This window comes from Amblyomma mixtum, chromosome 1 (assembly GCF_055824585.1).
Source record: "Amblyomma mixtum isolate Tamu chromosome 1, ASM5582458v1, whole genome shotgun sequence".
NCBI lineage: Eukaryota > Metazoa > Arthropoda > Arachnida > Ixodida > Ixodidae > Amblyomma > Amblyomma mixtum.
Window position 1 is genome coordinate 165,425,596 of NC_143012.1, and position 12,183 is coordinate 165,437,778.

Below are 12,183 nucleotides of genomic sequence, written 5' to 3' on the forward strand. Positions count from 1 at the left end.
CGGTGCACTTCCGCATGCACCTGGTCGGGGAATCGCGATTCCACATCACTGACGGCGGCATGTGACTCCACCTTTCCACCCCGCCACCTTTTCTTAGTCCTCGACCGCATTTCCGGCCTGCGCTTTCTCGTCAACGGGGGTGCCGAGGTGGCATACTGCCGGCCTCAGAGTCAGACCACACTTCAAAGTCAACTGCACCTCGTCTTTGTTCGGCCAACTCTTCCTCCATCGCCATTATTGGCCTACAGTTCCTCACTCTCGACACTGGCCTGCGGCACACGTTTCGGTGGGTGTTCATCGTAGCCGACGTCTACCCGCTCATCCTCGGCTCCGACTTTTTGATCCATTTCGACCTGAACGTCAGCCTACGACGCCATTGCCTCATCGACAACACCACCGCAGAGGGGCGTCTGCAGCATGCAGACGTTGGTGAGTAGCGACACCACGGGCTCCTGAGCATCCGCAGGGACATCCCCTCAGGGGTATGATGGGGAGCAATTTGCGTCACCACGGACCCGAGCATCCGCTCTTAGCCGTGCGTGGCATCGCCGTGTCCGGGGAAAAGGGGATCCTCGTGGTTGAGCCGATGACGAGCGTTTGGACCTTTAAACCCCCCCGGTAGAGGCAACACACCACTTTAGCCCCAGCTTCCTGTGGACGGCACCTTCGGCCTGACCAGACCGGGGGAAATCGGCAGTCGCCTTTTCCTGTCCTCCCCTTTATCTTTCACTTTCCTATCTCCTTTCTTAAAACTTTCCTGTACGCTCCTCCCTTCTTGGTTTTTTTCCTTTTTTCTTGGCGGCGAGGGGTAACCTTTTTTGACCAACTACCCTGAGTTGCGTCATATTTGATTATAGTTAAGTTGTACAGCTGGCGGGGGCAGGACTTGCTTTCAAGTTCCTGTCGCGTCCCTTTGTTGGACTCCATGGTGGGTGGCTGGCACCATGACCGAAAAACAAAATTTTTTATGGCGCCCCTCCTTTGCAAACCAAATCGCTCTCTCAAAAAAGGGCCGAACGAGGTGAGCAGAATTTTTTTTCGAAAAAGAAACCAACATTCTCAAAGGTCCACTTAATCCACAGTCAAATTGCAGAAAAACAAGCCAGAATAATATCTCCACTCCTTGTGTCCAAATGCATGACAGATACCTTGGGCCCTGGCTACATGATATCAAAAATGGCCAGCGATGACTTATTGCTTGAACTGCCTGACAGCATCCAGTGCTGGAAACTCTCAAACATTACATCTCTAGGGGACATCTCTGTCTCCGTGACTCCCCATCGATCTCTTAACACAATCAGAGGAGTAATCTCAGAAGCTGACTTTACCCATCTAACAGAAGCCGAACTGCTTCAAGGACTGTACGACCAAAATGTAATTGATGTGCACAGGATCAAAATCCGCAAGGATAACAAGGAAATAGATAACAAACACATGGTCCTCAGATTTAACGCCAGCAGCTTGCCCGATACCATCGAAGTTGGATACTTGAAAGTCAACGTCAGACACTACATGCATACCCAACTCCCGCCGATGTTTCAATTGTCAGAAGTTTGGCCACGGCTGCCAGAGTTGCCGCGGCCGTAAAACTTGCGCGAAATGCACTTCGAAGGACCACCCTTCAGAGGAATGTGAGGCAGCCCTACGCTGCGCGAACTGTGAAAGAGATCACGCTGCGTACTCCAGAGCGTGTTCGTTCTGGAAAAAGGAGAAATAAATCACCATAAAGACCAAAGAAAACATTTCATAAAGAAGCCAGGAGGCGTTTTCCGCTCACAAATACATTCTCTTTCACATCGAAACCAAATTTCGCTGATGTGGTGCGCAGGGGCGTAGCACCACACAGCACTCCGGCAACCGCCGAGGCCAGTTCCACTGTGCCAGTAGCAGGGCCACCCACGCTCCAGGTAGGGAGAGCGAAAGCTGCTCTGCCAACCCCAAGGCAGGGAGTGCCGGCCGATGGGTCGGCATCCCGCAGGACTTCCCCCCGTCGGTGGAGGCCTGAAACTCACACACGCGCGGCTTCCCCGCGGTCGTCCAGCACCTCTGACGAGGTGATGGACGTAACTCCAAGCACGCCCGCTTTACTGCGGCGGAACAACTCTCTTGAGCGAAAGAAGGACAGGGCCCTCATAACGGCCCCAGAACATAAGTAAACCCCTCGTCGTTCCTACCCCAAAACATAAACATGGCTTTTCTAGTTCAATGGAACTGTAGAGGATTGTTGAGGAATTACAAGGATATAACAGATATTTTAGGGTCAGTGTCGCCCGTTGCCTTATGTCTTCAGGAAACCAGCCTAGGTCCACAACATACGAAAATCCTGAAACATTATAAAACTTTTAGACGCGATCCTGAGCAGGCAACTAGACTCTCGGGAGGCGTCGCGATCGTCGTACAAAGCGGCGTCCCTGCTGGAGAAATCAAACTCAGAACAGAACTCGAAGCCGCTGCGGTCAGTGTCGTCAGCTGAAAAACAATTTCTATCTGTTGTGTATATATTCCTTCGCATTTTACATTAACAGTCCACGACCTACAAGAACTCTTCAATGAACTTCCAGAACCATATCTAGTACTTGGGGATTTTAACACTCACTCACCTTTTTGGGAAAGCGAGTGCTGTGACTCTAGGGGTCAAATAATCGAAGATTCTAGCCTCACAAACAGTGTATGCCTTTTAAATACAGAAAAGCCACATACTGCTCCCCTCCCTCAGGCAAAATGACCTGTTTAGATTTGTCGCGTAGTTCACCTTCTGCTTTTAACAATTTTAAATGGGACGTCATTGACAACCCTTATCGCAGCGATCACCTCCCTCGCGCAATTCCTCGCGCACGATCTCTCGTATCATATCAGCCATAGAATATGGGTCACAGTCTTCAACACTGGTTATAGAGGTGACATTGGCCAGTCTTCCGAATTTAGGAGTGATTCGACGCAGCTTAAGAGCTTCAAATGTTCTACAATGTTTTGTAACGTCAATGGTGGTGCTCAGGCTCTCCTTGCTAATCAGGAAATTATGAACGTCGTCTGCAATTCCTTCTCGAAGGTGGCCGACTTTGTCTTCTTCAAGCATACTGGAAATCACTAGCTTGCATAACTTTAAGAAAGCTTCGATGGTTGCAGTGCAAGTTTCTCCGGGTACTTGCGCGCAGTGAAGCAACGTCTGTTCCGCACGCTTATTCTTTGCCGATTCATGCCCCAAATTTTTCTTGTTCTCGCTTGTAAAGGTAGCCCACGAACTTTTTGAATCCTCATGATTGTCGAACCAGTCAAAGGCAGTGGCGGCAAGGAAGAACACCACGCTAGCCAGTTTAGTAGCAGCGTTCCAGCGATTATATTTGCTCACCCTTTCGTAGTGTTTCAGCCACTCGTCAATGTCCTCCTCGGGTTTTCCAACGAATGGGCGTGGCTCTCGATGATGTGGCCAGTTGTTCGCTGTGGATCGTCAGGGTTGCTCGGCATTATCTCCAGGCATCTCCGATGGCAGTGGTGGGAAGCCCGCGAGTCTACGGCTCCTTCGATAGATGGAACGCTCCGTGGTCAATACCCGGCACATCTCGCCAAAGCTGTTACGTGCTTAGCGCGCACGGGGGTTTATTTACAGATGGGATCGATAGAAGGGTACATGCGGCCTTCTGCTCTTTCTCTTCCTTTTCCTCTACCGGTCAGTTCTACCGTTGATCTTCTGCTTCTTCTATCAGTGTTCTGTGAAAGCGCCTGACAATCTTGAAAAAGGACAGGCTCTGTCCGAAACGTCGACTCCCAGTAAATGTTTACCTAAATGAAGCGTTTCTCAATTTCTTGGCCACTGATTGATCAATATAAGATAAAGTCAGCAGAAATTGAAAAGCATAACAGGATTTAATTCACGGCATTTCGGCTGGAGGCCCAGCCTTTTTCGAGTGTGTTAAAGTATTCGAAACAAGCAGCTTTTATAGCATCCGCGAGGTACAGGAAAAAGCGTAAAGTACAAATGCAAACAATGGTGAGGGAAAAAAAAGAAAATTGGTTACAACTTGAGAAGGCGATCCCCTAACGTGGATGCAGGTCTTTGGAAGGAGGGAACGACGGAAAATAAAAGCGGGAGAAAGGAAAATTTCTTTCCCCGCGACCTCATGGCTTTCTTAGAAAGACAGGGTGGCTCATTACCCCATGTCGTCGACAAGCGTGAAGCGCTTGGCAGCTGCACAGCGAGAAGGCTACTTTTCAGGAGAAAGTAGTAGGCATGGGGGTCCACAGGAATGTGAAGGAAACACCCCCGAAAAAGGAAAAATGCTACTGCACAAGAATTTGAAAAATCCCACTCAGAGAAGGGTTGTGGCAGCAAAACATGTTACAAAATAGGTCATCAGGAAAACACACAAGTTTCTAATGAATCCTTACGCAACCACTCAATACACAAAAAAAAGAACTTGAAAAAAAGAGACAAGGCTAACAGCAAATACAACACCAGGAACGAACTTCAGTCAGTCGCAAGTACAATGTACCGTAAGACAAGTGGAACTGCAGGACTATTCAGTGTTAAACAAATGTAACATTTCACTGCGCGTGAACGCGCTCAAAACAGAAATGCGTGACAATGCAAGACAATGCATGAGAATACAATGCAAAATAATTAAAACACAAAAATAGAAAATGGGCGAAAAAACCCACTAAATACGTGACATAGTGACATAGAAAAAGAAGGAGAAAAGAAGCGCAATGCTTGCAATGCTTTCTGCCGCCAGTTCTGTCAGTCTCTAGCATCAACATGTCTTGGATAAATATTTGCTGTTCTATTAAGGGTGTAAGCATGATAGCCGGCCTACTATTTCGTTGATGCCGCTTGAGAGTGTTAAATTTGTGAATCAGGTATGATTCACAGCTCTCGCGTTCATAATGTGTTTTGAACCCCGATTGAAGTACAATAGCTTTAAATTTATCAAATGGATGCCCAAGGTTGTTTATGTGTTTTGAAAGTGGGAGATTTGGCTGTGTCCGCACATGTGATCTGTGATTGTTGAAGCGAATTCTGAACGGTGTAACTGTTTGTCCCACGTACTGAGCTTTACAGGTGCCACATTCCAGGAGGTAGACAACATCAGCGCTGTCGCATGAGAAGCTACCTTTTATCTGGAATGAGAAGGATATTCTCAAGGAACATCTCATGCGACAGCATTAATGTTGTCTACCTCCTGGAATGTGGCACCTGTAAAGCTTGAGTGGTTGTATAAGGAATCATTAGAAATTTGTGTTTTTTTCTAATGACCTATTTTGTATCGTGTTGTGCTGCCACAACCCTTCTCTGAATGGGATTTTTCAAATTCTTGTGCAGTAGCGTTTATTCTTTTTTTATTTGTTCGGAGGTGTTTCCTTGACATTCCTGCGGACCCCCATGCCTACTACTTTCTCCTGAAATGTAGCCTTCTCATTGTGCAGCTACCAAGCGTTTCACGCTTGTCGCCGAAATGCGTTATGAGCTGCCACAACCCTTCTCTGAGTGTGATTTTGAGAAGTCTTGTGCAGTAGAGTTTTTCTTTCTTTTTTTAGTTTTTTGTGACCTTTTTTGGCTTACCCCCATTACTACTAATTTCTCCTGAAATGTTGCCGCCTCGCTGTGCAGCTGTCAAGCACTTCGCGCTTGTCACCGACATGGGGTAAAGAGCCACACCTCGCCATGAGAGCCATGAGATCGCGGGGAAAGAAATTTTCCTTTCCCCCGCTTTTATTTTCCGTCGTTTCCTCCTTCCGAACACCTCCATCCACGTTAAGGGATCGCCTTCTCAAGTTGTAACCGATATTCTTTTTTTCCCCTCAACATTTTTTGTATTTGTACTTTACACTTTTTCCTATATCCTATGCTATAAAAGCTGCTTGTTTCGAGTACTTTTATACACTCGAAAAAGGTTGGGCCCCCTGCCAAAACGTCGTGAATTAAATCCTGTTATGTTCTTCAATTTCTGGTTACTTATCATACATATATATATATGTATACATATATATAATATAGGTTGCGAGAGCATGAGTACCTGACTGCTTACAGGAGTATATAGCGAAGTATGCGCTTTGTTAAAGGAAACATATTTATTCGACTCGACATTTCGATCGGAAGATCGGTCTTCCGATCGAAGCGTCGAGTCGAATAAATATGTTTCCTTTAACAAAGCGTATATATCGCTATATATATATATATTGCTACGGATCGACTCAGAGAAGATGAGGCAGACGAAGTGATAGGGCGCTTGGCACGTGCTCGGCCTCCGAATCATGTACAGCGGCCTGTGTTATGGCATCCGGTGCGCCCTGTGCTTGTGTTGTGTTCAGCGTGGTGTGAACGCCTCCTGCCACGTAACAATATATATAGCGAAGTATACGCTTTGTTAAAGGAATAATTTATTCGACTCGACGTTTCAATCGGAAGACCGTTCTTCAGGAGTGATTTTACATTATTAATGCATCCCCTTTTATAGGGGTGGGCACAGAACAGGTAAGTGGGAAACAGAAAGCACATAGCAGAGAAATACGTATAAAAATTATTAGAGGCAGTGCGACCCACACACACACACACACAAAAAGAGAGAGTGCGAGGAACAGGTACTCAGTACCTGTTCTCTTAAGCAGTCAAGCAGTCAAGTACTCTTAAGCAGTCAAGCACTTCATGCTTTCGCAACCTATATATATATATATATATATATATATATATATATATATATATATATATATATATATATATATATATTGTGGGGATCCATGTTGCCCCTCGCCCGCCGGATGCAGCCTTCTCTCTCTCTTGGCCTACCGCGGCTCTTCCCCTGGCGGCCCCCACAAGGCGCAGCAGCGGAGGGAGCGGAGGGGAGGCGCCCGCGACTACGTGTCGTCACGTGGGCAGCCCTCCTTACCCGCCCCTCTCGGTTTCGGCGGGCGCACGGGCACAGTCTGACGGAGAGTAGACACCGACAGGGTTGCCAGGTTTGGCTACTTTGCGCCAAATTGGCTACTTTTAAGACCGCTTGACGGCAAAAATTTGAACTTGGCTACTTGGCTACTTTTTGGCTACTTTTGAAATCGAAGTTAGGACTGTAATGGACCTCTTTTTCTGCCAATGATCCGTGCATCTTTGCTTGAGTGCGTCAGAATGCCATATGTGAACATCATTATTCTGCGGTGCCAGTCTTTATGCTGAAATTTTGCCTCTAATCCTGTCCTAGACTTAAAATACTTCTCGCTCCTGTGTTCTCCCAGGCGAGATTCCGCCTCCACTATGCAATGCTGATATGTAGATTTCCTTAGAACCAGCAATAAGAAATGTCCCATCTCCATTCACTCAATGCGCTTCAGCTAAATAAGGATGTGAATTACTACTTAGCTGACATACCTTGTTTGCTCAGTTGGATACTGGTTCAAAGCGCGTTGATCTGCCACAATTGCTAGCCCGACAACCAATTGGATGATGATGAGAATTATTCTTGGTTAACATTTTTCAGGGCAAATACGGTTTCCGTTAAGCCGACTACTGGGTAACGGCCGGGGAAGAGCAAAAGGCTTTGAAACGCGATGACGAAGGCTCTTCGTATCGTAGAGCGATATCCTGAGAGCCATAAGTTCCCCAGTATACGGCTGAAAAGGAAGCCATGTGACCTGAAAAAATTTGACCAAGGCTATGCTTTCTATGCCTTTAGAACATATGAACAGCATGTGGCGATCAGTGTACTTTTGCAATATAAAGCTGAAAAAAGATCACAGGAGAGAAACGGAAAAAGAAATAGGCGCATCAAATCAAACCCTTTATGGAGCAGTGAAGAAATTTCAAGCAAAAAACAATGCCAGGCATGCCATGGCATGCCTGGCATTGTTTTATATTATATATATATATATATATATATATATTGTAAGCACAACATGCGACCTTCGTCTTCATCTGTACATATCCATCATCATCGATCATCTTCTTCGAAGGGTTGGTCGCCATACTTGCGGGTGCCATTAAAGCTCGCTCCATCCTGCGCTCTGTCTCCTGTCTCACAAGATATATATATATATATATATATATATATATATATATATATATGTACGAGGGGGTACCCAAAAGAAACTGGAATAAATTTTTTGGTCGGCAAAGCTTCTGTGGTACCGCGTTTTGCCACTAGCTAGGAGCGCATAGAACGAACATTCCAGAGTCAGTAAGCCGAGTGCCGTCGTTGAAGGAGGTCAGACTAGTTTAGGCAGTTTTAGAGTGACGACTGTTTTGTGTTAATATCGTTTTTGCAATGGCTGATTTTCGTGAACAGCGTGCGCCGGTGAAATTCTGATTTTTGCTCGGAAAAAGTTGAATGGAAGCTCTTGAAATATTAAGAAAGACGTACAAGGACGATGCTATGGGGACAACTCAAGTGTTCCTGAATCGAATCCTGAATCAAAGCAACAATCATGCCAATGGAAAAATTCAAATTCACCTCGCCTCAAGAAAGCTCGTCAGGTGAAACCAAACCTCAAAACAATGCTGATTTGTTTTTTCGATGTAAGAGGAGTCGTCCATTGAGAATTTTTTCCGCAGGGTCAGACAGTTAGCCAGGCTTTCTACTTGGATGTTTTTAAAAAATTGGGCAACAGTGTGCGGTGGAAGCGGCCAGATTTGTGGCGGTCGGGTGACTGGTTTTTCCATCATGGCAATGCCCCTGCGCACACAGCCCTGTCTCTACGACAATTTTGGACCAAAAATGGCATGACCCCTATTACTCAACCCTCATACTCTCCCGACATTGCCCCGTGCTACTTTCTTTGTTTCCTAGAATGAAAAAAAAGTTGAATGGAAAGCGTTTCGCTGATGTTGCTGAAGTGAAGAAAAAAACGACGGAGGCACTGTCAAGCATCACAAAAGATGAATTTAAACAATGTTTTGAAAAATGGAATGAAAGATTCGACAAGCGTATTATTGCAAGTGGGGAATACTTTGAAGGAGATTGAAGGTCTGTGCTTAAAATGTGAACAAATAAGTTCAAACAAAAATAAGTCCGGTTTCTTTTGGGTACCCCCTCGTATATATAAAACTGCCATGGCTGTGACACCAATTATTTCTCCTCTGAAAAGAACAAAAATTGTTGTGATTTTACTTTTCCCGCACTCTTTTTCCCTTCAGAAATTCCTCGCGCGTTTCCGTGCTTCTGTCCCATGGTGTTCATGTATTTCCTTTCATTTGATTTGCGATGCTTTTGTAATTCAGAATTATTCGCAATCACAATTATTCTGCGTCCTACAAGAATTATATATTTCTTGCGCCCTTTATGCTTCTGGTGACGCTTTTCTGCAACCTTGGCGCTATTTTTGGCTACTTTTGACACCTCGGCCGCTGGTTGGCTACTTTTTTGGCTATTTTTCTACTTTTTGTGGCTCCTTTTAAAATTTAGGACCTGGTAACCCTGGACACCCAGACGTCGGAGAGAGCGGACGGGACACCAGCGGCGGCCCAGGTGACCCGAACTGTTCTCTGCCTGTCTCCTGTGCCTGTTGCCTGCCGTTGCTGCCTGCCCGCGCGACCGAGGGAAGCGATTGGGAGATCCCAATAAAAGGTTTTGCCTGCGGGCTTATTCCTAGGTGTTGTTGTTCCTCGCGGCCACAGGTGTGGTCGAGCTAGCGGAGTGGCGTTGGCCCTTAGTGCAGGGCCGAAACCGTGCCAGTAACCCCACATTTTGGCACCCAACGTGGGGCCCCTCTGGAGTTCCAGGTGGGGTGCTAGCTCACGAAGAACAACATGACCAGCTCGCGCTACGGGCTGCCGGACCTGATGATGTTGGCAGATGTATGCGGCGAAGCTCGGGAGACTTCGAGCATCGTTTCCGTGGCCACATCTAAACCGACCGCGGATGCGGTAGCGCAAGGTCTGTCGGGCGCTATGCATGAAGCCGCAGGTGCGGCTGGCGTCCGAAATATTGCGCCAGGAGTTCCTGGTGAATACTCCGAGCCGGAGCAGTCAGATGGCTGTGGCTACAGCAGTTCCGTTCTGCTGAACGTGTCCCCAGGCGCTCCCGCATATGCGGGTCGCGCAACTGGTTGCGCGCTGGGAGCTCCCGGCCAGCAAGGAAAGCCAAGGTCAGGTGTCAGTGGCTTCCAAACGCTCCGCTACGTCTCAGGCGCGTCGGCAGATGCGGTTCGCCAACGGAGTTTCCACCCAGGAGATCCTGGACTGCTCGTAGAGCCATTGCCAGTTGGCGCCGGCTACTCGCTCCTTTCAACTCTTGCGCACGCATTCAGACCAGGTGGTCTAACTGCGTCAACGCCCGGGCAGCGCTCCCCGCCAGTTGGCAGAGGGTGACGCAGCGCACATTGCTCCGGGAGGTCCCGAGCACCACTACAAGCCACCGCCAGTTGGCGAAGGCTACCCTTTCCCCGCCTCAGACAAACGCTGGCCAGTTGGCCCCGCTCTAACTAAGCCCGCAAATGCGGGACGCGCACCCAGCCAGGTGGCTGAAGAGCGTGCAGTGTGTCCGGCGGAAGCAGAGAGCATCGCAAACGTCCTCGCAAACGCTTTGCAGCAGATGTTGCGATTAGCGCACTCGCCCGGCCCTCGGATCGGAGTGCCGATACCGAACTATAGTGGCTGCAGCGACAAGCAAAGAGCGAATTTTCTGCTGGCCCTGCGCCGCTACGAGCTAGCGAGTGACCTGAGCGAGAGCGAGATTCTGAGACGAGTTCTCCCCGTCGCACTCGTTGATCAAGCCGCCCGGTGGTACCAGCTGGCTGGCCACACAGCAGGCAACATGGCTGTTTTTCGACGTTTGTTCAGGGAGGAGTTCCTTCCATACGATTACAAGCTGCGTATGTGAAGAGAGCTCGAGATGCCGACACAGGCCCAGGATGAATCGCCTGTCGAGTTCGTACGAGCGATGCAAGAGCTGTATGAATATGCAGACCCAGGAGCTCCGAGTTCGGAGCGAGTGCAACGTGTCGTCCGACAGAGCCATCCGACATTTTCCCTCTACTTGAGGGGCTGCAGATGCAGCGATTTGAACTAGCTTGCCGTTGAAGCGCGCGGAGTCCAGGCTCAAATTTCAGCGGCCCGTAAATACCGGCCCCCACTGCCAGCTGAGGAGTGCCTCGAGCCAAGGTGTTCCTGGAGCGGCGTTGCAGCGATAAGGGGTGAGATCACTCCCATGGCAGGTGTGTTCACGAACGAGCGGAAGCCGTTCGAAATATCGGATCGTGCTCTGGATCCCTACAGGTACGGGCTGCGGAGTGCTGATACACAACCCCCGGAGATCTGCGGGGTACCGCCACAAAAGCCCACACCTGCTCAGAAAGCACCCACGGAGGTCTGTGTACGGCTGGATGGCCGAGGTGCCACTGAGACCCCCCGAGCGTCGCAGCGAGAAGCATGGATATCTGTGCGCTGCTTTAATTGTGGCCAGAGTGGTCACATAGCCAGAAACTGCCCCTCCAGATCGGGAAACGAGCCAGGCCGCCGGTAGCAGCACCGGCGGAGGCTACCAACGCTCGGGAGCCCATCCCCATCATGTCCGCATTCAAGGTTGGAGAACCAACTAACACGCCTGCTCCTTTCATGGATCTCGCAGTTGCGGGGAGAACCTTTAAGGCGTTGCTGGACACGGGGGCAAGCATCTCGCTAATAGGAGACGAGGTCGTTTCCCAGCTCCGGCGGAGGTCCGTTCGGTTGCGACAGCGAAGGACGCCACTCCAGCTAGCTAGCTAGCGGAGAAGTGCGGTCCTGTGGTGACGTTCGCCTCGCAGTGCGCTGGGATCAGCGTGTCAGTAGAATGCGTTTCGTTCACCTGCCTGGTCTCACAGTGCCAGTTATTCTAGGCCGAAAGTTCTTGGCGAAAACTGGACTGGTTGTAGACATCACCCGTGGCGGCTATCGGGAGAGCCCGTGCGCCCCACTCAGGCCCTTTGTCGGCCCGCCGACTGCAACGAGACCGTTGTCAAAACGCACGGCCGACACGCCCGCGAAGGAGCGAAGTACCTCCCACGAGCAAAGCCCGCACCGCCAACTGTCGGGATCGGCAATAGCGGCCCGCCTCAATGCTCCCTCTCCGAGGTCGGAGAAGGGAAAGCATGCAGTACCGACAGATGACGGCGAAATAAGAGACAGCGGGTTTCCCCGTCCAATGCCGAGATCGGCAGCGGCGGCCTGTCAGCACGGTTTTCCTCCGAGGTCGGGGGAGAAAATTCACAACTTACTGGCAGATA

General features: G+C 49.1%; 1 protein-coding gene across 1 annotated transcript in view; it reads left to right on the forward strand.

Moving 5' to 3' along the window:
• Nucleotides 1-12,183, forward strand: part of LOC149369670 (alpha-tocopherol transfer protein-like) — a 129,048-nt gene that overhangs the window by 18,214 nt on the left and 98,651 nt on the right. The window contains exons 3-4 of the mRNA XM_089576102.1: nt 98-169; nt 304-429. Coding sequence (XP_089432228.1) covers nt 98-169; nt 304-429 — 198 coding nt within the window. The remainder of the gene's footprint in view (nt 1-97; nt 170-303; nt 430-12,183) is intronic.